Consider the following 25,051-nt stretch of genomic DNA (forward strand, 5'->3'; position numbering starts at 1 on the left):
CAAGCAGGGGTGGGGGGGGGCAGAGAGAGAGTGAGAAGTAGAGAGAGAGAATCCCAGTCAGGCTCCCCACTGTCAGTGCAGAACTCAGTGTGGGGCTCAAACTCACAGACTGTGAGACCATGACCTCAGCTGAAATCAAGAGTCAGATGCTTAACTGCCTGAGCCACCCAGATGCCCCAAATTTTTTGCCTAATTTTGTGATAGAAATAAAATAATAGTACTCTGTGAGATCAATTTGTTATGGATATTGTTTTAAAAAGCAGGTACTTGGTAAGTATTTGTTAAATAAATCAATATAAATTAAAAATCAAGAAAATAATAAATTAGTACAGGAAGTCAATTCTGGGTTTTTACACACATGCAGATATATAAATCATGAGTGATACACATTTGCTTTGAACTTCCTGGTGTGCAAAGTGAGAGGAGACATTGTTATGTAGCAAGCTTGCTGCTTTAAATACTTTCTGGATGAGAAGATGGGTGGGGAATAGCCAAATAAACAGTGTAGATAGATAGATGATTTCTTCATTCTTATTATTCAAAGCAGATCCTCTGAGAAAAGCAAAGTTCCTCTGAGAAAGCAAAGCATTTCATGCCATTTAGCACTAAAAGAAATTTCTCATGTGGGTCTCCGCTGGGGGCAGTGCTGGGGGCAGTAGGTGACCTAGTAGACAGGGCCTTCAGAAGTGTCTGTAAATGCAGCCTCAGCTGTCCCTGTGCCCTTCTGTTAGGTATCACCCTGAGCATTCCTTTTGATGCTGACTTGTTCTAAGGATTGATCCTGGGCTCTGGGACAAGTGGCTTTCAGATTGCTCTTAGCCACGAAAGGTCTGTGAAGGTGCCTTAGGCAGTGGAGAGAAGGATGAGTGGGGTATAGTTCAGGAAGAGCCTAGCCACCAAATTACCTTGTTATTATCTGTTTTATAGACTGGAGCTTTGCTTTAGAGGAAAAAATTTTCATTACTAAAGAAGTTTGAATTCTGATTGAGAAGACTGCATATCCTTCAGGCAACACTTTCCAGATAACACTTTCCTTGGCTCAGCTTTGGATAAAAGCTAGACAGCAGACATTCTATAGTTTGAGTCTGTGATGAGGGCCTAGGGTGTGATCCTCTGTAGGGGTATTCTGAATTGACTGAGGGCTAATCTTTGTTAGTGATCAGACTAGGAAATGGAAGATTACATCCTTTTTTTTGGAAATTGGGAAGTCTAGCCAGCACTTTACCTCAGGTGTGCTGAGAGGAAAAAGCTGGTTCTTGTTTTACCAGGAAGAAAAAAATATTTAATTTTAGGATCAAAATAAAATGGTCACGATAGTTTCAGACAATGGAGTCTAAGACTCTGAGCTTTGGCCTTGAGAGGTTGACATTTTAAGTTGAACAATTTCCTTTCCTTCCATTTCCAACCACGAGAGGAAAATGACTTTAAATGTGGGTTAGGTTCTTCAGAACTTACTCAGTAATTTGTTTGAATTTTTTATTTGGATAAAGATTAACTACCAACATACTAAAATTCAGTATTTGTTGAAATAGCTTATTTGGGGACACACAAATAGTGAGAAGTACTATTTTATTGCTGTTTATGGCATTTAGTACAATTTTCACTTGCACTATAAAAATTACGATATTTCTGTGACTATTAACTCAGAATAATTAATTTATATATATTTATAATTAGGTTAAGTTAAATACAATTGCTGTTTTCATAGGTCAAAAATGGCCATATGTTGGCAATTTCATATGGTTCAACTTAATAATATTAAAAAGAATTCTTTTGTTGTGTTTAAAAGGAACCTGAGATGTTTGGGTCTATAGACCTAAAGAATAATTTATCATATTTGTTTTCTTTTTTGAAATAGAAAAAATGCCTGTCTTAAAGGCTGAAGCATCGCATTATAACTCTGATTTAAATAATTTGCTGTTCTGCTGCCAGTGTGTGGACGTGGTATTTTACAACCCAGATTTAAAGGAAGTTGCCGAGGCCCACAAGATTGTTCTCTGTGCCGTAAGCCATGTTTTCATGCTGCTTTTCAATGTGAAGAGTCCCGCTGACATTCAGGATTCCAGTATCATCCGTACCACCCAGGACCTCTTTGCCATAAACAGAGATACTGCATTTCCAGGTGCTAGCCAGGATTCTCCAGGCAACCCACCATTACGTGTCATCGTTAAAGACGCCCTCTTCTGTTCTTGTTTATCGGACATTCTGCGCTTCATTTATTCAGGTACCTTGTTAAGTGGTTCTGGTACATTCTTGTAAGATTTGAAATGAAGTGTGCCTGTGGTCCTCAGGTGTATTGGTTAGTTTCACATTTCTCTTCTTTCTACCATCTGAGGTAAGGATTATACATAAAAGAGTATCTACTTTATATACAGGAATTGGTCCACACTTTCCATCTTCCTTATAAGTTTACTTGCCTTGGTTTTAAATCTACTTGTGAAAATAGTAATTTCTTTTCCTACTGAGCAGGTATGGTAGTATTTTTTTTTAATATCTAAAATGTGAAAATACAAGAGTTTTTTATCTAGTTTAAATTTAAAGAAATAAAATTTTCAAAGTATGAATGGAAATAAATCTCAGCATCTTAAAACCTGACCGTTAATTCCCTTTTCTGTTTTACTGTTAGATTTTGGAGGGCATTGAGAGAAATTAGCAAGGTCCTTACATTCAGTTTAGGAACTGGAAACAGTATCTAAAGTTAAAGCTGAGATCTGATCAACTTTAACTATTTTATTTTTAAGTAATCTCTACACCCAATATGGGGCTTGAACTCACAACCCCAACATCAAAAGTCACATCCTTCACCGACTGAGCCAGCCAGGAGCCCCAACTTTGACTATGTTAGGTTTTACTTTTTCTTCTGTGCACTTAATCTTTTTAGGATTGAGCTTAAAAATTATTTTTCTTCTCCTCTTAAATGCTGTAGCAACTATATTTTTAAAAAATAGAAGTTTTATTTGAGTCATTTTAGTCAATGAATTGAAGGTGTCATATCTAAATATCCCATATAAGAATGGAAAAGAATTGATGTAAAATAATTGATGTTAAAATAAGATTTTACTTTTTTCATTTGGGCTGTGGTTATATAATTTTCTAAGTTAAAATAAAAATCAATGGTTTTGAAAAGTACAGTTGTAGCATGAAGATTTAAGTGGATTAAAATGTACATATATGGGGGTGGCTGGCTGGCTGAATGTCAGTAGAGTATGTGACTCTTGATCTTAGGGTCACGAGTTTAAGTCCCACGTTGGGTGTAGAGATTACTGTTTTAAAAAGTTTTGGGGCACCTGGGTGCCTCAGTAGGTTAAGTGTCTGACTTAGGCTCAGGTCATGATTGCACAGTTTGTGAATTAGAGCCCTGCATTGGGCTCTGTGGTGACAGCTTGGAGCCTGGAGCCTGCTTCAGATTCCGTGTCTCCCTTTCTTTCTCTGCCCCTTCTCCGCTCATGCTCTTTCTCTCTCTCTCTCTCTCTCTCTCTCAAAAATAAACTTAAAAAAATAATATAAAAGTTTTTAAAAATCTTCATATATGTATATGCATATACTACCTAGGAGTAGAATGGTAATGATAGGTCTTAATTAAATCCATTGTTTAGTGAATATTGGCTTGGCAAAGGTGTAAATAACCACTCCTACAGAGCCCAGTGCCTTCAGTGTGGCAGGGTATGTGTTGGGTGAATTAATGAGTAGACTCTAGTGGCTTGTGAAGCATCACATGGATAAACCAGACTAAAGATGTCATTTACTACTACAGACTTTTATGTTTAAACTTTGAGTCTCACAGTTCAGAATTTAAGGCTAATTCTGAAAATCCAAAATGTTTACATGGTAAAAGAAAAAAAAATGTCTTTAATGATGTTTAGAAAACTGTGAAGGAAGTGTTTGGCTTTGCTTTTCGATGATGTTACTGTTGAATTATTCAGCAAGTTTACTACAGTATCTATGGAATACTTTTGAAGGCACATTAATACTTTGAAGTCAGTTATATCCTCTTTGATAAGGTAGCAGTAAGAGGGCTTGTTGTGTCTCCAGTGACAGAACCTACTTGTTTTTTTAAATTGCAAAATTAATACATGAAGATGAAAAAAAAAAGGGAAAGAAAAAAGTTTCTTCCATCCCTCAGTCCCCTTATGTATTCACTCTGATGCTGTTTGAGATAAATTAATGTGTTGGGAAATACGCATTAAGGAAAATGTAATCTTTAGGAACTGCTATTTTCCAGGAACCACACACAGTTTCCTATGGCTGGAGCATAGCGTACAAGGTGAAGGTTTGCAGGAGACGAGGCTGGCAAGCTAGGTGGAAGCTGCCTGTAGAAGCTGTTCTAGAATTTTAAGCATGATCAGAGTGGGTTTGGGCATACTCATCTGTGGTGATAGAGATGGAATAGAGCAGGCTAGACAGGAGTTTAGTAAAGAAGTTCCATTGCTCTGGAGATCAACCTCAGGAAGGTCATTAACTCTGATATTATGTGGTTGGTGCTTATCTATCATTTGAACAGTGCTTTTCAAACTTAATGTGCATGCAGGTCAGCTGGGGATCTTGTTCATGCGTCTATTCTGATTCAGTAGGCCCAGAGGGTGAGGCATGAGATTCTGCGTTTCACACAGTCTCCCAAGTAGTGCTAGTGCTTTGGACTCTAAGCAGCTGCAACACCTGCTCTTGGAAGAACTGAGTGCCGGCCACAGCCAGGGGCTAAGAGCCTGGCATTCAGTCCAGGGCCCAGGGGAGGAGCCCAGTTATCAGTCTGAGGGCACCAAGTCAAAATGGGGTCAGGCGCACTGACTGATGTGAGCTCTTCAGAGCTGGAGCTGTCAGCGCCGTGTTGTAGCCCTTGCCCTTAGCTGTGGCGGGGAGAGCTTGCTAAGCTACAAGCCCTCGACCCAGTCAGTGCACAGGCCTCCTAACCTGACACCAACATGTTGCATTTCTGCTCTGTTCTCTCCTTGTATGTCAAGGCTCAGAGAAGAGGTGCTGTCAGGTAAGAGCTGGGCCACAGACCATTGACCTGGGGCTGCAGGGAGATCCTGATGCTTTGAGGAGAAGCAAAACTAAATGCTTCAGCAGGTGCTTGTGACCTATTCTTTATTTATAGAATATAACCTCCGACTCAAGCAAAAGTTACATTATGTTTAAATTATGTTTAAAAAGACATTAAGGCTGTATTTGTAAAGACAATTTTGAAAAATGGAGAACACTTGTTAAGAGAAAAAAATCAACCAAATTCCTATTTCAAATGTCTAAACCCTGGTATTTTGTTTCATCCTCTGGCCTTTGTGCATATTTTACCGTTTATTTAGAAAATATTTTTTTTATTTTTATTTAAAAAAAAATTTTTTTTTAATGTTTATTTCTGAGACAGAGAGAGACAGAGCATGAGTGAGGGAGGGGCAGAGAGAGAGGGAGACACAGAATCAGAAGCAGGCTCCAGGCTCTGAGCTGTCAGCACAGAGCCCGACGCGGGGCTCGAAGTCACAAACCATGAGATCACGACCTGAGCCAAAGTCGGTCTCTCAACCAACTGAGCCACCCAGGCGCCCCTAGAAAATATTTTTTATCAAATCACAGAAAAAGTTTAAGACTACTTTTTTTTTTTTTTGAGACTTCAGTAAAGAGGACAGGCTTATGGGGTTTTTTGTTTTGCTTGTTTTTCTTGCTGTTGTTGAGCATTTTTAAAAAAATTTTTTTTAACGTTTATTTATTTTTGAGACAGAGAGAGACAGAGCATGAACAGGGGAGGGTCAGAGAGAGGGAGACACAGAATCCGAAACAGGCTCCAGGCTCTGAGCTGTCAGCACAGAGCCTGATGCGGGGCTTGAACTCACAGACCGCGAAATCATGACCTGAGCCGAAGTCGGCCACTCAACCGACTGAGCCACCCAGGCGCCCCTGTTGTTGAGCATTTTAAAACTTTGGAACCGATCACAAGTTTTAAGACCCAGTTAGGCAATGGTTTCCTCACAGAAGCCCTGGCCTACCCGCTAGTTCTGTTGGGTGGACAGTGAAGACAGCAGCCGTTTGTACATGTGTCTGTTGGGTTGCTAACACAGAGGCAGAACTCCGTGACACAGACAGCCCAGGAATATTTGCCCTGAGTAAACAAGGACTGAAAAACCGTATTAAATCTATCTCCTGCTTCTTTTGTTTTTAAGAAACAAAATTACAAAGAATGCCTTTTCTCTAAATGACACACTTCTTTTTAATCTTTAGGAATTTGAAATTTTGGGGCGCCTGGGTGGCTTGGTCGGTTAAGCGTCCGACTTCGGCTCAGGTCATGATCTCACGGTCTGTGAGTTCAAGCCCCGCGTCGGGGTCTGTGCTGACAGCTCAGCCTGTTTCCGATTCTGTGTCTCCCTCTCTCTCTGCCCCTCCCCTGTTCATGCTCTGTCTCTCTCTGTCTCAAAAATAAATAAACGTTAAAAAAAAATAAAAAAAAAAAAGAATTTGAAATTTTGTATGTGTTGTGTCACCACGGACATTTGGGTCCTCTATTTAGGAGGGATCTGTTTAATAGTCTGGTTAACAGAAGGCTTCGGTTTATTCTAATCAGATTTTTAAATAAATAGACACAGTAAAAGTATGTGTTTTGCAGATGTTAATTTTTTGTTGGATAACAGCTAACTCTGGATAAGTACTGAAAGACTAATACTCAAAGAGAAGGAGCGAGGCCAGCGGTTTCTGGGTCTTCATCGACCCAGAATCCTGTATTGGCATACAGTTCTGACATTCTTACAATACTTGATAGTCTTTATGCTTGCAAAGTCCTGACTCATGCAGTTTCAGATGGTTAGGAATTGAAATATATGTAAGGACCTCAAGAATTTTGCTTTGAGCTCTTCGTACCACAGATGGCCCTTAGAATTTCACATCACTTACTGAAATGCTGCCAGAGAAAATGAACGTGTGGAAACAAGCTTTCATCTTCAGCTTGCCTGGTATCCTAGCTCTTGGAATTCTTCCGTGGTATGCTCTTTTCTGCACTGCCTAAAAACACAGCTTGTATGCACGAGTATATCATGCTCTCTAAGAACCTAAGTCAATCAGTGCTCTGAGAGGTCAACTAAATAGAAAATCCCAGTCAGTTATGCAAGATGAATAGTTTCTAGATCTCTGCTGTACAATACCATGGCTATTGTTAACAATACTGTACACTTAAAATTCTGTCAAAAGGATAGATACATTAAGTGTTTTCACCACAATTAAAAAAAAGCAAAGAAAACTCCCAGTATAAGGATTATTGCTTTATTTGAACAAAAACGTGTCAAAAATGACTTGATTAGCATTTCTAATTGTAAGAACAGCCCAATCTTTAGAGTGCCCTGTGAACTATTATTTTCATTTTTAGTTATTGGATCCTTCTGTGTCTATTCTTAGACAAATGAGTGGCCTATAGGGATTTACCTACTAATAACCCCATATAGTTAGACTTATTCTTGCCTTCTCTCAGATAATATTCTGAATGGAGACACTGTGTAGGTATTCATTAGTTAATACAGTTTATTTTTAAGAGATAATATGTGTGTTCTCCTTTAGCATGCACAAGTGTAGACAGTAAAACTTACCCACTGTTTCTGCATACCACTGATCCTGGGTTTTAGTAATGAATGAAATGTTTAAAGGAAGAGATAGTGACGGCCCACACTCAGTGCACCTTAAAATCACCTGCAGCGCTTTTAAAATATCTGGGCCCCAGCCCCAGAAATTCTAATTTAATTGGTCTGGGAATGAGACTTCCTCAATGATATTTTATGAAAGATCTCCAGGTAAATGTAATACACAGCTATAGTTGAGAATCACTGGCATAGAGTAAATCATTCTAAAGTGGGGTCCGTTGGCTTCTCAGAGGTTCTTCTTCTTCTAACATTTTAAGGTGGATTGTAATTTTTATGTGTGCATGGGAAATTTTCTAGAGAGATAGTCCAAAGAATTTATCAGATTTTGAAAGAGTATGTGACCTTAAATTTAAAAATCCTTAGTGCAGAAAAATTAAAACAAAAAAACATGGGCTTTTCTAGACAGCACACCTTTGGGAATCTGAGGAGGAAGGGGAGCTGACAGTGAAGTCAGAAAAAGAGCATGAAAGGTAGGAAGAAGCAGTGATGAGCTGGAGCTGCCTGGCACCAGCTCGTGAGAGCCGATTATGTTTATTCCCAGCTCCGTGCTCTGTGATTCCATGTTGGTGGCTTGAGTGTGGCCATGGTAGGAGTCTTTACACCACAGAGGTAGCGGAAGGCCCTGATCAGGGCTCTCCTTCCCCCTTCCCCTCTCCTCAGGATACACTGTAGTGATGCTGAAGGTCAGGTGAGGAGAAGTTTAAAGATACTCAAGAGTGCCAAGTGCCACAGAGGTCGACTGCATTGACGCCTGGGAGCCACCGGACTACCAATTGACTCTTCAGAGCAGCTTGGATCTGGTTGTTCAGGCTGGCTGCAATTGCCCAATCTCACTGCTTCAATAAATGTCTATCATGTGCTCTCCCCATCCCTAATGTCTATGAAGGCATCTGGCGAAGTTCTGGATACATAAAGGGAAACATCAGAAGAAATAGATTGAGAACTGATAGAAAAGGGTTTTGAGTTACTTATATGTGAAATGAGTTGCTTAAAGTCACACCAGTAATGGCAGAGAGAGAACCGGAGCCTGAGTCTCCCAACTATGCCCACCCTCACTACACCTGGGTGAACTATATTTTAAGGAGTTAGGACTTTCTGTAAGTCAGGGATAGAGGGGAGTAATCTCTTCAGATATCATCATCAGAATCATACTTTTAGAAACTTATGGTCATTGAGTATTGGGATCAATTCAATGTGGACAAAGCCACGGAGGAGTAGGTAGGCTGGATAGGAGGCTGCTATAAGCCAAGCAAGAGGGTGCTTAGAGAAAGGTGAACTTTCACTGACCATCACACAGGAGTTTTGTAACATACAGAGGAAAGGGGCTAACAGTGTGAGACAGATGTGAAATGAGCCTAGGGAGAGATAGCTTGGAAGTGGGTTGGGATGAGGACAAGGGGAGGAGGGACCAAGTGCAGTGATTTTGCTCCATTGCCATGGTCATATAGCTCATCAGGTCATTATTTACCTCCCTTCTTCAAGTTGGTTCTGTAGAGTTGGCTATAGAACATCCTTATCTGACCCTGACAATGTGTGAGACCTTTTGAATGCATTCTGTTCCTACTGCTTATTCTTCTACCTGATGGTAGTCACTGCTGTCCATGATTAGTATGATTTAACTCAATCTTGGAAAAAAACAAACACATCTGCTTTCTTACTTAGAGCAAGTAAATAATTTGAGTGTAGGAAGGACTACTTGTGATGGCAAATGATATTCTGGCCATTACTGTCATTTTTAGCTGACTGTCTATTACAAAGAGGTGGCATCTGTTTAGGAAGGAAGACTTCAGCTTTGGAGAAATACTTTAGGGGAAGGCAAACTGATTTTTTTTTTTTTTTTAATGTGAGAACTGTTTAAATGTATTAGTGTAATTACAAGGATATATATTTGGCAAAGAAAAATCGAAAGAAAATACTAAATAAAAAAGGCATACTGATATCTAATAAGAGATTTACTTTCTGTACTTCCTGTTTTTACCTAAAAATCCATCATATATTAATTTGTTTATAGGTGCTTTTCAGTGGGAAGAATTGGAAGAAGATATCAGGAAGAAATTGAAAGATTCTGGGGATGTTTCAAATGTAATCGAGAAAGTTAAATGCATTTTGAAAACACCAGGAAAGGTAAAACTACTTTGTTGCAAATCAGTTTACCTTGATGTTCTCTGAATTTTAACAGATATACTATGATAATATAATATTGAGTCATTAGAAGAGTCAATAACATATAAATATGTTTTTCTTGAATCTGTTTTTGCCATTAAATATTTTAAACACAAACTTGTATTATTTCTCACTATCTCAGATTTTAATTCATATAAGAATTAGAATATGTGTGAGTCATGTCTTTAAAATGTTGACTTGTGAATTCCATCCTCTGAAACATTTCCCTAGAGCTCCAGGAATATGCAATCTATGTCAAGAATGAAGTGCTGTTGAATTTGTCCGGTTACGGTTAAGCTTGTTAAAGGGAATGCTTTCTCACTTCTCAGAATTTACGTCCAGATAGTTTTCTGGAGCAAGGCTGTTTCTTTGTGTACCCTTTTCAAGAGTCCTAAGAAACCTCTTTCATCAGGTGGACAGTTAGGGATTTGTTTCTCATCTTGTACAGGTTTAAAATTATAAGTTAAGTCAGAGGTTGTAAAATGGAGACTTTGTAACAAGTCATAAACATGTGCATGTTAAAACTCCAGTCACTTAGACTGTAAAGAGACTGAAGGGCTTCAAAAATAAATTTATTTTAAGACAACTACATTATACAATTTAGCCAGTGTATTCTTATTTCAGATTCTGTGATAAACAAATTGGCTACAGTAGATAAAAAGGTAAGTATGTGCAATGCCTGGCAGAATATAGACATGTAAATGTAAGAAATGTAAGAAATGTTAAATGTAAGAAATGTAAGAAAATATAAGAAAAAAGTAAGAAAAAATATTATTCCTTTAATTTTTTTATACAGATGACTGTCAATTCTAAAACCTAAGTTAATGATGTTTTAAGTTAATATTTTATTTTTTAAGTTAAGATTTTAAAACTGTACTAGCTTTTAATGAAGATTCCTGGCTTATTGAGTTGGGGAAAAAAATTTGTAAATGAAGTAACATGGAATTAAGGAGCAAGACTTTTCTTGTTTCAATAACACACTGAAGCTGGTATACAGAAGCTGTCCAATTCTACAAGGGTATGGCAGAGTGGTAGCTCTTGCAGTCTAACCCAACTAACGCTTTTGTAGAAATGTGCGCATAAAGCTATATTCTGTTTTTCAAAATTTCTCTAGATTACTTGTTTATAGACTAGTGAAAATGTATAATATGTTTATCAGTGTTCTGTCCAAACAACTATCCTTCAATATTTTTTTCTTCAAATTCAAGGCATTGATCACACAGGAATCTGTTTATAAGATTATCTATCTATCTACCTATCTATCTATCTGTTATCTATTTCTATCCATCCATATATAATATACATCTACATATTATTTATGATATATAGACTTATAATCTTTATATGAATGGTTAGGACAGAAGTGTTGCCTTTTGTTCTAAACCCAAGCCTTTCCTTGGGTGTGATTCTGAACACAGTCATTGCTTTGAGTATTGAGGTTAAAAAAAAAAAAAAAAATTGTTGGGGAAGAGGAGGCTGGGGACTATGGGATTCCATGATATTGAGCTAAATTTTCTCCTTTGCACAGGAGGAGAGAGGAGTTCTATGCTTTCTTCTTGTGCTTTCCCGGGGTCATGGTCTCTCTCATTAACTGAGTACAACACAGAAATATATTCCAGAATTAGGAATCAGGAAATGTACATTTAAATTGTGAGTTGGCCATAAATTGTCCCTGGCTTTAAGCATGTCTCCTCAGGACTTTCTTACAATGAGGGATAAATTATGATTTCTAAAGCCCTTGCTAGTTACCAAATTCTTTGATGCTCTCTGACTTGCTCTGCTTTGTGTGTGGCTCTCCCTGAATCCTCTCCACCAATTCCTTAGATATGTATTAAGGTATGTTGTATGTAGAATCTGAGAATAGACTTTATAAGACTAGGATTTGTATGATCCTGTTTTGCTTCTCTGCCTTGCTAGTGGAAATCATTCTGGAGTGTGTTTTCTTTCTCCTTGTGAGTAAGGATAATATTTTTGTTTTCCTCTTACCAAAGATTTTAACTTCCCACCATAGTGGATTAATCCAGAACGGAGACTAGGTATCATTTATTCTTATTGTTCCAGTTGTATGCTTGGTTATTTCTTAGGGATAAAGCTTTCTGTATTCCCTAGATAGCCAAGCAGAGGTTCTGAGATTCAGCAAGGAAAATGGGTGGAGGGTGAGGGGAGAGGGGCTGGCTCTCAAATTTTGGGGTTGGAACAAAGAAATGTCTGAAAGATTACAGAAAGGATAAACCAAGTGCTAAATCCTAGGTGGAGGCTAGAGACGGGTTGGAGACTGCTAAGTCACACGACCACTATTATTGGAGGCCACCATCTAGAGCAAGCAGATGTGAGAGTGCAGATAGGTGTAGTCATGGAAGAGGTTCTCTGGAACTCTGGATAGGAGATCCAGGCAACCTTTTATAGATTCCAGGAGTCCCAGCTGTGGGTAGAAAGACACTTAGGATTATAAGATTATACATTAAGATGGAGATGAACCTATTCATTACTCTCAGGTATTTTAATGTTGATCCTAGTAGGACATGATTTGATGGGGGAAATGTGTATTCTTTTAAATTACAAACAAATTTTTGTGTATGTACCTTCTTAAAGTGAACAAACACACAGGTTGTATGTAAACATATTTTACTAGGCATTCATAGGAGGTTGGACTGTTGTCTGTTCCCCAGGTAACAGAGGCCTGCATGGATTTGGGACCCCACGTGTCTCAGCCAGCGAAGTGAGTTTTCATTTAGCCGGTTCACTCACTGCTAAGAATACTGCACAGGGCTTATTCTCATGTAGCACATGCCATACTTGAGGGCAAGTTCCCCTGACAGCTATGATCAGAGATGCCGTAGACTAGGTAATCCTTATTTCTTCAGACATTTCAGTACAGTTTTCCAGATTCTCTAACCAACCTATATATATTACCAAAGCATATTGTACATTTCCTTTTTTTTTTTTTGTCTTCCTTTATAGATAAATTGTCTAAGGAATTGCAAAACTTATCAAGCCAGAAAACCTCTGTGGTTTTATAACACTTCCCTGAAGTTTTTCCTTAATAAACCAATGCTTGCTGATGTTGTCTTTGAAATACAAGGTATGGTTAATTTTTTTGCAAAGTTCATTACTTGTTTTTATTCCTTATTTTCTTACCTAACTCTCTATTTCAGCTTTGAATATTTTAGATGAAGAAATGACTATTCTGTAATGCAGATATAGATTAGTACTGTTTGAATTGCAGCAAAATCTAGGGAAGTGAAAGAAAATTATATTTTCCTACTTTTTTTTACCCTTAACATATGCTTCATTAACTTTTAGGGACCAGTGTGCAATGGAATGAATTGTAATATCACCTCATTGTGTATTTTTGTCTGTGTATTTCTTTAAGATGCTACTTCTTGAGTCACCTGAAACCAGCCCCCTTTACATTGTATTACCTGTAACTGGTTCGGTTCTTTTTATTTGAGCAAAAGGAACTAACTGTGCATTGAGGGTCATGCCCGGCTTACATTAGGCATTGGTAGATATTGCTACACTTATTCGTCACAGTACTCTGAGAATTATCACCAGAGCAACTGAGAGTTGCTTTTTATCTCTGTAGGAAAGTAATGCTGCCTAATTTTAATAACGGTAAGCTGTTTTCATGCCCATTATTGATTATTCGCTTGGATGATTTTGCCACTTGAGTAGATTAAAAGCATAATCATAAAAATGAAGAGTCAGGTACCTTTAACTGTGCAAGAAGGCTAGGGGTTGTTTCCAGATGTATTAAATAGAACTTCAGGTGGGCTATTACTAAAAGCAAGATATGATGCTAATTTTATGATAGAAATGGATGGCAGCTAATAGTCACTTGCCTTTTAAAATTTTCCCCCAGAAAGATTCATTTTAACTTTGGCCACTGGCCAAGACAGAATTGGAAACTTTCCCAAGTGCCTTCAGATAAGCTACAGTCAGTGCTGTTTGAAATGTGAGATGAGACATTGAGAATGGGACAATAAGAGTGACCTTGAAATACATAAAGAATGATTTGGGGGGGAGGAAGCTAACAAGAGACCGCATTTGCTTATAATTTGCCTAGGAAGCCTTCACACCAAATATCATGTTAATGTAACCCACCGAAAAGATGTTCGAAGGGAATATGCAACATATGAAAACACATGTTAAGAGAAAAGAAAAGGGGCGCCTGGGTGGCGCAGTCGGTTAAGCGTCCGACTTCAGCCAGGTCACGATCTCACGGTCCGTGAGTTCGAGCCCCGCGTCAGGCTCTGGGCTGACGGCTCAGAGCCTGGAGCCTGTTTCCGATTCTGTGTCTCCCTCTCTCTCTGCCCCTCCCCCGTTCATGCTCTGTCTCTCTCTGTCCCAAAAATAAATAAACGTTGAAAAAAAAATTTTTTTTAAAAATTTAAAAAAAGAGAAAGAAAAGAAGCAATGATGTGGAGAATTCTTTCTCCTTATAGTCTCTTGCTTTTCTCTCACAATTCTACATCCTAACCCTTTTGTGGGCACCTTCCCATGGCCCCTACCTATGTGGAGGCTGGGTGCAGGAGGGCCCGCTGTGGGCTGTGCTGATGCTCAGCTCCTGGGCTGTCCTTTGTCTCTCATCAGCTCAAAAACCAAGGCCTCCCAAGGAGTCAGGAGCTGAGAACAAGCAGACATGAGTGGAAGCAGGGTCTAGCAACAGCTTCTCTGCCATCTGGCCACCTGTGGGAGGAGAGGCAAGCTTAGCTTCTGAAGAGTTTGAGGAGGGGAGCTCTAGCATGCAGAAGGGAGCAGTGTTGTCCCCTCTGGAGAAAGGCTGAACCTGAGGTCTGCAACTTGAGCTTTAGCCTTGGCTCTGCATTCCCACAAGAGTGTGTTCTTAGGGCAGTCACTTAACGTGGCTTGCATCGTTAAGTCTTTTCGTTTCCAGAGTGATGAAGGTAAACCATAAGGTTCTAAAAGGTCATTTTTAGTGTTAAGCTTGTGGAGGGGGTAGTGGTCAGGACTAGAAAGACCCGGTTGGGATCTTGCATGGGTACATATTTGCCATATTGGTGTGGCTGCTTTACTTTATATCTGGTCTCTTGTTTCCTTGCCTATAACATGGGGATACTCATTTCTTTTTTTTTTTTTTTTTTTTTATATGAAGTTTATTGACAAATTGGTTTCCATACAACACCCAGTGCTCATCCCAAAAGGTGCCCTCCTCAATACCCATCACCCACCCGCCCCTCCCTCCCACCCCCCATCAACCCTCAGTTTGTTCTCAGTTTTTAACAGTCTCTTATGCTTTGGCTCTCTCCCACTCTAACGTCCTTTTTTTTTTTTTTTTTTTTTTTTTCCTTCCCCTCCCCCATGGGTTCCTGTTAAGTTTCTCAGGATCCACATAAGAGTGAAACCATATGGTATCTGTCTTTCTCTGTATGGCTTATTTCACTTAGCATCACACTCTCCAGTTCCATCCACGTTGCTACAAAAGGCCATATTTCATTTTTTCTCATTGCCACGTAGTATTCCATTGTGTATATAAACCACAATTTCTTTATCCATTCATCAGTTGATGGACATTTAGGCTCTTTCCATAATTTGGCTATTGTTGAGAGTGCTGCTATGAACATTGGGGTACAAGTGCCCCTATGCATCAGTACTCCTGTATCCCTTGGGTAGATTCCTAGCAGGGCTATTGCTGGGTCATAGGGTAGGTCTATTTTTAATTTTCTGAGGAACCTCCACACTGCTTTCCAGAGCGGCTGCACCAATTTGCATTCCCACCAACAGTGCAAGAGGGTTCCCGTTTCTCCACATCCTCTCCAGCATCTATAGTCTCCTGATTTGTTCATTTTGGCCACTCTGACTGGCGTGAGGTGATACCTGAGTGTGGTTTGTTTTTTTTTTTTTTTTTTGTCCAAAAAACTTTATTAATATTTAAGTTCACTCTTAAGCTGACATTTTATTTTATTTTATTTTATTTTTTATGAAGTTTATTGACAAATTGGTTTCCATACAACACCCAGTGCTCATCCCAAAAGGTGCCCTCCTCAATACCCATCACCCACCCGCCCCTCCCTCCCACCCCCCATCAACCCTCAGTTTGTTCTCAGTTTTTAACAGTCTCTTATGCTTTGGCTCTCTCCCACTCTAACGTCCTTTTTTTTTTTTTTTTTTTTTACCTTCCCCTCCCCCATGGGTTCCTGTTAAGTTTCTCAGGATCCACATAAGAGTGAAACCATATGGTATCTGTCTTTCTCTGTATGGCTTATTTCACTTAGCATCACACTCTCCAGTTCCATCCACGTTGCTACAAAAGGCCATATTTCATTTTTTCTCATTGCCACGTAGTATTCCATTGTGTATATAAACCACAATTTCTTTATCCATTCATCAGTTGATGGACATTTAGGCTCTTTCCATAATTTGGCTATTGTTGAGAGTGCTGCTATGAACATTGGGGTACAAGTGCCCCTATGCATCAGTACTCCTGTATCCCTTGGGTAAATTCCTAGCAGTGCTATTGCTGGGTCATAGGGTAGGTCTATTTTTAATTTTCTGAGGAACCTCCACACTGCTTTCCAGAGCGGCTGCACCAATTTGCATTCCCACCAACAGTGCAAGAGGGTTCCCGTTTCTCCACATCCTCTCCAGCATCTATAGTCTCCTGATTTGTTCATTTTGGCCACTCTGACTGGCGTGAGGTGATACCTGAGTGTGGTTTTGATTTGTATTTCCCTGATAAGGAGCGACGCTGAACATCTTTTCATGTGCCTGTTGGCCATCTGGATGTCTTCTTTAGAGAAGTGTCTATTCATGTTTTCTGCCCATTTCTTCACTGGGTTATTTGTTTTTCGGGTGTGGAGTTTGGTGAGCTCTTTATAGATTTTAGATACTAGCCCTTTGTCCGATATGTCATTTGCAAATATCTTTTCCCATTCCGTTGGTTGCCTTTTAGTTTTGTTGGTTGTTTCCTTTGCTGTGCAGAAGCTTTTTATCTTCATAAGGTCCCAGTAATTCACTTTTGCTTTTAATTCCCTTGCCTTTGGGGATGTGTCGAGTAAGAGATTGCTACGGCTGAGGTCAGAGAGGTCTTTTCCTGCTTTCTCCTCTAAGGTTCTGATGGTTTCCTGTCTCACATTTAGGTCCTTTATCCATTTTGAGTTTATTTTTGTAAATGGTGTGAGAAAGTGGTCTAGTTTCAACCTTCTGCATGTTGCTGTCCAGTTCTCCCAGCACCATTTGTTAAAGAGGCTGTCTTTTTTCCATTGGATGTTCTTTCCTGCTTTGTCAAAGATGAGTTGGCCATACGTTTGTGGGTCTAGTTCTGGGGTTTCTATTCTATTCCATTGGTCTGTGTGTCTGTTTTTGTGCCAATACCATGCTGTCTTGATGATGACAGCTTTGTAGTAGAGGCTGAAGTCTGGGATTGTGATGCCTCCTGCTTTGGTCTTCTTCTTCAAAATTCCTTTGGCTATTGGGGGCCTTTTGTGGTTCCATATGAATTTTAGGATTGCTTGTTCTAGTTTCGAGAAGAATGCTGGTGCAATTTTGATTGGGATTGCATTGAATGTGTAGATAGCTTTGGGTAGTATTGACATTTTGACAATATTTATTTTTCCAATCCATGAGCAGGGAATGTCTTTCCATTTCTTTAAATCTTCTTCAATTACCTTCATAAGCTTTCTATAGTTTTCAGCATACAGATCCTTTACATCTTTGGTTAGATTTATTCCTAGGTATTTTATGCTTCTTGGTGCAATTGTGAATGGGATCAGTTTCTTTATTTGTCTTTCTGTGGCTTCATTGTTAGTGTATAAGAATGCAACTGATTTCTGTACATTGATTTTGTATCCTGCAACTTTGCTGAATTCATGTATCAGTTCTAGCAGACTTTTGGTGGAGTCTATCGGATTTTCCATGTATAATATCATGTCATCTGCAAAAAGCGAAAGCTTGACTTCATCTTTGCCAATTTTGATGCCTTTGATTTCCTTTTGTTGTCTGATTGCTGATGCTAGCACTTCCAGCACTATGTTAAACAACAACGGTGAGAGTGGGCATCCTGTCGTGTTCCTGATCTCAGGGAAAAAGCTCTCAGTTTTTCCCCGTTGAGGATGATGTTAGCTGTGGGCTTTTCATAAATGGCTTTTATGATCTTTAAGTATGTTCCTTCTATCCCGACTTTCTCAAGGGTTTTTATTAAGAAAGGGTGCTGGATTTTGTCAAAGGCCTTTTCTGCATCGATTGACAGGATCATATGGTTCTTCTCTTTTTTTTTGTTAATGTGATGTATCACGTTGATTGATTTGCGAATGTTGAACCAGCCCTGCATCCCAGGAATGAAGGGGATACTCATTTCTACCTGGTACAGCAGTCATGAGGATTGAGATGGTGCATTATTATAAAGGTATATTTAAAGGCCTGATGGTACATACTCTAAGTCTCTCTTGTCCTAGGCAAGTTTCGTGTTTTCATAGTAAAACAGAAACATTCTAAAAATTTGATTTTTGAAACCTGGAAAGTAATGTGAAGAAGGTATGACAAATGTAGGATTTTATTTTAATAAATAATAAAAACAAAGATCTTTGATAATCTGCGTTATTAGAAAACTTGGGATTTTAAATTTTATTTCGGTCTTAAACATTCTTTCTTAAAAAAAGTTTTGGGGATCCTGGGTGGTTCAGTTGATTGAGTGTCCTACTTTGGCTCAGGTCATGATCTGACGGTTCATGAATTTGAGCCCCGAGTCCGGCTCTGTGCTGACAGCTCAGAGCCTGGAGCCTTCTTCAGATTCTGTGTCTCCCTCTCTCTCTGCCCCTCCCCTACTCGTGCTCAAAATAAATAAACATTTAAAAAAATTTTTTTTAAGTCTAAAACTAACAGAAATTAAATACTACAAAAGGAAAGTTACTTTAGACCTTGATATTTTCAAAGAACATGTTTATCTTTTAACTAGAAAATTGATGCTTTTTTTCTCCTTTAATTGTTCAGCTTTATCTTACTGCTGGTTGGTATAAAAGCCCTGGATTGTGTTCATTCAGCATATTTTATACAGTGTTTCTATATTTATACAGTTTATATACTATGTTGAAAAATGTGACTGTACTGAGGTATAGTGTTACAGTTTCACAGTAGAACAATTTATAATACCGAACAGTAGTTTGAAAAGGTGAGAAACAGAAGTTGTGGTTTTCTTAACTGGAGATATAACGGTTTTCCAAACCAAATTCCAAGCTTGAAATGGGCTGAAAATGCTTTAATGAGTGTTTTGTTGCTAGTTTTGTAACTCTGTTGGAACTATACTATCAATGGAAAATTTCTGTTAAAATTACAAGGTTACTTATCAAATTCTTTCCCCATCTCCTGTCCACTTGGCATTTTTGGTCAATCTTAAATCCCTCCTCTCAACCCAAATATTATAAAATTAAGCAATACTTCTCATTTTCCTTCTCTTTTTCTTCAATAGTTCACTACTTAATATTTTTAAACCTTAGAATTACAAGTCCAATTGTATTACCTGTTTGAATTCTTTGTCAATTGCTGTGTACAGAGCTCTCCAGTATGTTTAATCATGGAAACCACCCATCGGTGGACACAGGCCACCTAATGGTAAAAGGGCAGGGAAGGGAAGGAGCAAAGAGGGGATGATGCCTGCTAGCAGGTGTGTGATGGCCCGGTAGCAATGCTCGCTATTATGTAGCCTCTACTCCCTGCTCCTGTGGGAGGTGCATTTGTGCAAATCATAGCTCTAAGCACTGAGCTCAGAATTGGCAATGGTGGGCATTCATTGTTTGTGAATCGTACTGACTTTGGAGAAAGTCACTGGGCTTAGGTGGAACTCTTCCCTTCTTTTCTGAACCTGAAGGTGTTTTGCTTGGACCTGAACAGGCTGAGTAATCCAATCATTATAAATATTTTAGAGAAGAATATATGCTCCTGAGAGGTAGGAGACTTTAAGGACGTATAGGCGAAAACTCTTGGGCAGAATGGAGTGGTTTGGCTCATACTTTTTCGAAGTCTTTCTCATTCACACCGGCTGTGGTGTCTTGCACCAAACTAAAAGCTTGACTGCCTGAAAGCAGGGTAGTTTTGTCTTCCTCATCTTTGTATCTTTAATACTTAACACGGTGATTGGCTCATGGTGGCTGCTCAGAAATGGTGTGTGAAGCTGATCTAGACTGAACTGAAGGCTGCTGTGGATTCGTGGTCTTCTAAGGTGGTGGGAGTGGTGACAAGTGCTTCTCCACCCACGTGCCATCTGGTGCTGCCTTGGTGTGGTGGCACAGTAGCTGCAGACCTTAGCAGGCTTTCGCTAGAGAGCCAGTGTAGTCTCCTGAGTTTCAGTGAAGGGTATGGGCTGAGGGGCCTTTAAAAGTTAAAGGAGCTCCAGTTCTCCCAGAAGCAGCACTCTTCCCTGAGGAGGTGGTACCTTGGGGAGACACCTGGGGACTAGGTCATTCCCATCCCAAGTCTTCCAGAAGGTCTGAAATGCTCCCCTTGACTCCATAAAAGATCCCCTCACCATATTTGCTGTATGTAACACATGGACTGCTTAAGCCGAGGGATAGTTCACTTTCTACAGTTTCTTGTTTCTGATAAGGGGAAGCCTGGCCAGGACCTGCTCTTTGAGTGTGTCCAAGACGGGCAATGGCAGTGTTTTCTTGGGAGGCACATGGGTAAGAATGGGTGATGGTATTTCAAGCCAATTGCAAAGGATACATGTTTCATTATAAAAATAGGAAGCAAAATATTTCATGTCAGTGTTTCTGTCTTCAGAAAATATGAACTAAGTAGCAAATAATTGCCAGTCTTAATTTCCTGTCTTCTAATTGTTGGTTTCAAAGTCATTTTTGAACTCTTTGTTTTTCAAATAAAAACTAAAACGTTTCTGGTTAATGCTGGTCATCTCCCCAAAATTTGCTTTCTGACATCAGCTTAGCTGTGCTTAATGCAATACCACTGTCATCAAAAGGACAATTGCTAGACTAAGAATTCTGCAAGTTTATGTAACTTAACTTTGTTTCCCCTTTGAACCTTGCAGGTACAACAGTGCCAGCCCACAGGGCTATCCTGGTGGCCCGTTGTGAAGTGATGGCAGCTATGTTTAATGGGAATTACATGGAAGCAAAGAGTGTTCTGATTCCAGTTTATGGAGTTTCCAAAGAGACTTTCTTGTCATTCTTAGAATATCTATACACAGACTCCTGTTGCCCAGGTGAGCAGTATAAATATTGAGTCATATCTCCTAATTCTTTATTTCCTTGTCACTCATTTTGATAAATTGCATTCTGTGAAATTTGTTTTTGTGTAAGACTTATCAGAGTTGACATCATGGCATGTGCTAATCAGGTGGAAGTGGTGTTGGGATAACAGTGAGTTTTCAGTCAGCTCAGGTGGAGGAGCAGTGGTTGGATACCTCTTTCAGGCTTTCAGACTCAGGCATAAGTCCCAGCCAGCACCAATAGTGTGGTGATTCTGTGGGCACCCTAGAAATGGAGGTGTCTGATGGTCCCCAGTGACCACTCTAATTCTATAGATTGGGACAGAGAGCTCCTTGGAGACTGTCCTTCCATAAAGAGAAGAGGGTTAGGTAGTTGCTTTTATGGCTCTAACTTCTGATTGAGGCACTTTCAAGGACTTTGGATATTCTGAGACCCCCCCACCCCCTTAGTTATCTGTGGCCCAGAGAATGTGGGTTTTTTTTAAGGCCTTCTTCTGACTTTTAAAGTCATATTCTCCTTAAGCTAACTTGTCCAAAAACTTTATCTAAGATGTTTAGGATGCCTAGTGGACTATAGGATTTATTTCCCTACTCACTGACTTAAGACTATATTTGTCTAAGAACTAATCATCTTTGGCAGCTGCAGGTTGGAACAGATCTTGTAGGTTTTTTCCAGCTGCAGTGGTGGTGGTGGTGGGGGGGAAGCAGAGGGGAGGGGGTCCTTGGAGAAATTGCAAAATCCTTTCAAAAGGCCTAGAGCCTTGGGATGCAGGAAGCCCCTTTAATTAGTCTTCGTCCTCTGGCCACCAGATGGCTCCCACCACAAACAGGACTAGAGTAAATCTCTGGTGGTTTACTTCATTCAGGAGCCCGTGACCTTGATAACAGAACCTGGCCTAGCGAAGATAAAAAGAAAACACACATTTCAGACCATCCCTCTCTTCAGATTTATTGCTTTCATTTTTAGATTTGGGAAGATTTCCCAGTGTGTTATTAAAATCTCTTAAGTTTTAAACAAGTCATGAGCCCTCTAGTGAAAGGTTTAGAAGATAAAAAAAAGAAAATTCCTTTTTTAAAAAGAAAAAAAATTTTTTAATGTTTGTTTATTTTTTAGAGAGAACAAGTGGAGGAGGGGCAGAGAGAGAGAGAAGAGGGAGACACAGAATCTGAGGCAGACTCCAGGCTCTGAGCTGTCAGGCCAGAACCCGACACGGGAATCCAGCTCACAAACCTTGAGACTATGACCTGAGCCGAAGTCCAGTGTTCACCCGACTGAGCCACCCAGGCGCCCCAGAAAATTCCTTTTTTTAACTGAATTAATTCTGGTCTTGCAGCGAGCTGTATAGTACTTTGGAGCCAGTTATAGTTGCTACTGTCAGTGTTAAAGACTGGCTTATCATTTTTGCTTGATAAAAAGGAAAGATCAATTCTCATCAGAATGTGTGTTATTGTTTACTTCATTATTTTAGTACTGGCAAATTTGTATATTAAATAAAAACTTGGACCCACATTTAAAATAAGAAAAGTTCGTTTTGGGGCGCCTGGGTGGCTCAGTCGGTTAAGTGGCCGACTTTGGCTCAGGTCATGATCTCACGGTCCGTGAGTTCTAGCCCTGCGTCGGGCTTTGTGCTGACCGCCCAGAGCCTGGAGCCTGTTTCACATTCTGTGTCTCCCTCTCTCTCTGACCCTCCCCCGTTCGTGCTCTGTCTCTCTCTGTCTCAAAAATAAACAAACGTTAAAAAAGAAAAAATTTAAAAATAAATAAAAAAAAAAAGTTCGTTTCTCAACCATCCTCCCACTAGAGTAATTGAAGCTTCAAATTTTAGGTTTTCTCTTACTAATTACAAAAATGCTCAGAGAAGTGCGAATAACTATAGGACAAAGCACTTTAAAAGTCGGTAAAAGGTGTGGGGAGAAAGTGAGTCAAAATGAACAGTCAAAAAGTCGATCAGATACTAAAATGTTTGCATTGGGAAAGAAAGGTAATCTAAGTTAAGTATTGATCATACACAGTGTTCTTGTTTCCTAGCTACAAAACAATGTGAGGAATTTAAGGAGGGATTAGAAAGAGAATTACCTGAAAAATCACTTAGAAGGAAGAGTTTAAAAAACAACAATAATAACAAGAGGCGCCTAGGTGGCTCAGTTGGTTAAGTGCTGACTTCACCTAGGGTCATGGTCTCATGGTTTGTTTTCCTGAGTTCAAGCCCCATGTCGGGCTCTGTGCTGACAGCTCAGGGCCTGGAGCCTGCTTTGGATTGTGTTTCCCTTTCTCTCTCTGCCTCTCCCCTGCTCGTACTCTGTCTCTGTGTCTCTCTCAAAAATAAAAAAAACAACATTAAAAAATTTTTTTAAATAATTAATTAAAATAGCATAACCTGAGTGATTTCCAGGGGCTAAGGGAAGGGGGAAATGGGGAGTTATTGCTTAATGGGTGCGGAGTTTTGGTTTGGGAAGAACAAGGTTCTAGAGAAGGATGATGATGATGGTTAGATAACAATGTGGATGTACTTCAATGCCACTGAGCCGTACACTTTAAAATGGTTAATGATAAATTTTATGTTATGTTTGTTTTACCACAATATAAACAAACAAACCTGGGAGTAAAGGCAAGAGAGGAAAAATTTGCAAGGATTTAGTTTAGCTAGCAGAAGGAATTACACAGTAGCCTGCGAATTGGTTATTAAGGGCAATTGTAGATTCCCCTTCTCTGAAGAAATAAAAAAAAAACAAACAAAAACAAAAAACGAAAAAACAATGGGGGCGCCTGGATGGCTCATTCAGTTAAGCTTCTAACTCTTGATTTCGGCTCAGATCATGATCTCACAGTTCTTGAGATAGAGCCCTGTGGGGGCTCTGCGCTGACAGTGTGAAGCCTGTTTGGGGTTCTCTCTCTCCCTCTCTCTCTGCCCTTCTCCTGCCTGTGCTCTCTCTCAAAATAAAAAAATAAACTTAAAACAAACAAAAAAACATCGAAAAGATTCACTCTGGAGTGTAAAGGTTTAAATTAATTTTTTTTTAATTTTTTTTTTCAACGTTTTTTATTTATTTTTGGGACAGAGCGAGACAGAGCATGAACGGGGGAGGGGCAGAGAGAGAGGGAGACACAGAATCGGAAACAGGCTCCAGGCTCTGGGCCATCAGCCCAGAGCCCGATGCGGGGCTCGAACCCACGGACCGCGAGATCCTGACCTGGCTGAAGTCGGACGCTTAACCGACTGCGCCACCCAGGCGCCCCAATTTTTTTTTTTTTAAACGGTCTAATAGGGGTGCCTGGCTCTCAGTGGGTGGAGAGTGGGACTCTCCATCTCAGTGTTGTGAGTTCAAGCCGTGTTGGGCGTAGAGATTACTTAAAAACAAAATCTTCAAATTAAAAAAAAAATAAATAAAATGGCATAATAGTGTATAATGCAGACTCACTCCCTCAAAGCCTTTCTGTGCATTCTATTGTGCATTGGATGATACGGTCAGCATTTTTTGTTGTTGGTGGTGGTTTGCCTGTTGTTGTTATTTTGTTTCAGGTCATAAAAGAAATGGCTTTATTGTCCATTTTCTCTTATTTCCCTTCCCACATCAGCTGGCATTTTTCAGGCTATGTGTCTTCTGATCTGTGCTGAGATGTATCAGGTGTCCAGACTGCAGCACATCTGTGAGCTGTTCATCATCACACAGCTGCAGAGCATGCCAAGCAGGGAACTGGCGTCCATGAACCTGGATATAGTTGACCTGCTCAAGAAAGCCAAGGTAATTGGCCCTCTGCATCTGGTTGTTGGTTTAAAAAAAAAATCTTCTAAAAATTATACTTAAAAAATGTTTCTGCTTATGGAGAGATTTATTAGTGTTTGTCTCAGTCTGGAAGTTTGGTGAAATGAGGGTAAAGTGCCCTCACAGCAGTTTCTGTGGCTAGACAATTTTGAAGCGTACGATTTTTGCACAGTCCTTTTCTAAGGAGGTCGAATTTGCTGATAGGAAATGCTTCAACTGAATGGCAGCCTCTATTAGAGTCATTTAAATGTGTTGCTTTACTATGCCATATAGGCATTATAGGAAATGGAATTTACATTGCATTTCCCCCAATCACATCTTAGGGTTCATG

The 25,051-nt window shown here is 39.7% G+C and overlaps 1 protein-coding gene across 1 annotated transcript in view; it reads left to right on the top strand.

The window, feature by feature from the left end:
- Positions 1-25,051, top strand: part of RHOBTB3 (Rho related BTB domain containing 3) — a 57,724-nt gene that overhangs the window by 19,280 nt on the left and 13,393 nt on the right. Inside the window, exons 6-10 of the mRNA XM_047089330.1 lie at positions 1,859-2,224; positions 9,625-9,737; positions 12,738-12,858; positions 20,776-20,949; positions 24,533-24,699. Coding sequence (XP_046945286.1) covers positions 1,859-2,224; positions 9,625-9,737; positions 12,738-12,858; positions 20,776-20,949; positions 24,533-24,699 — 941 coding nt within the window. The remainder of the gene's footprint in view (positions 1-1,858; positions 2,225-9,624; positions 9,738-12,737; positions 12,859-20,775; positions 20,950-24,532; positions 24,700-25,051) is intronic.

Source organism: Lynx rufus, unplaced genomic scaffold (genome assembly GCF_022079265.1).
Source record: "Lynx rufus isolate CCGP_SWC_20201006 ecotype Redwood Valley unplaced genomic scaffold, mLynRuf1.p SCAF_1, whole genome shotgun sequence".
NCBI classification, from domain to species: domain Eukaryota; kingdom Metazoa; phylum Chordata; class Mammalia; order Carnivora; family Felidae; genus Lynx; species Lynx rufus.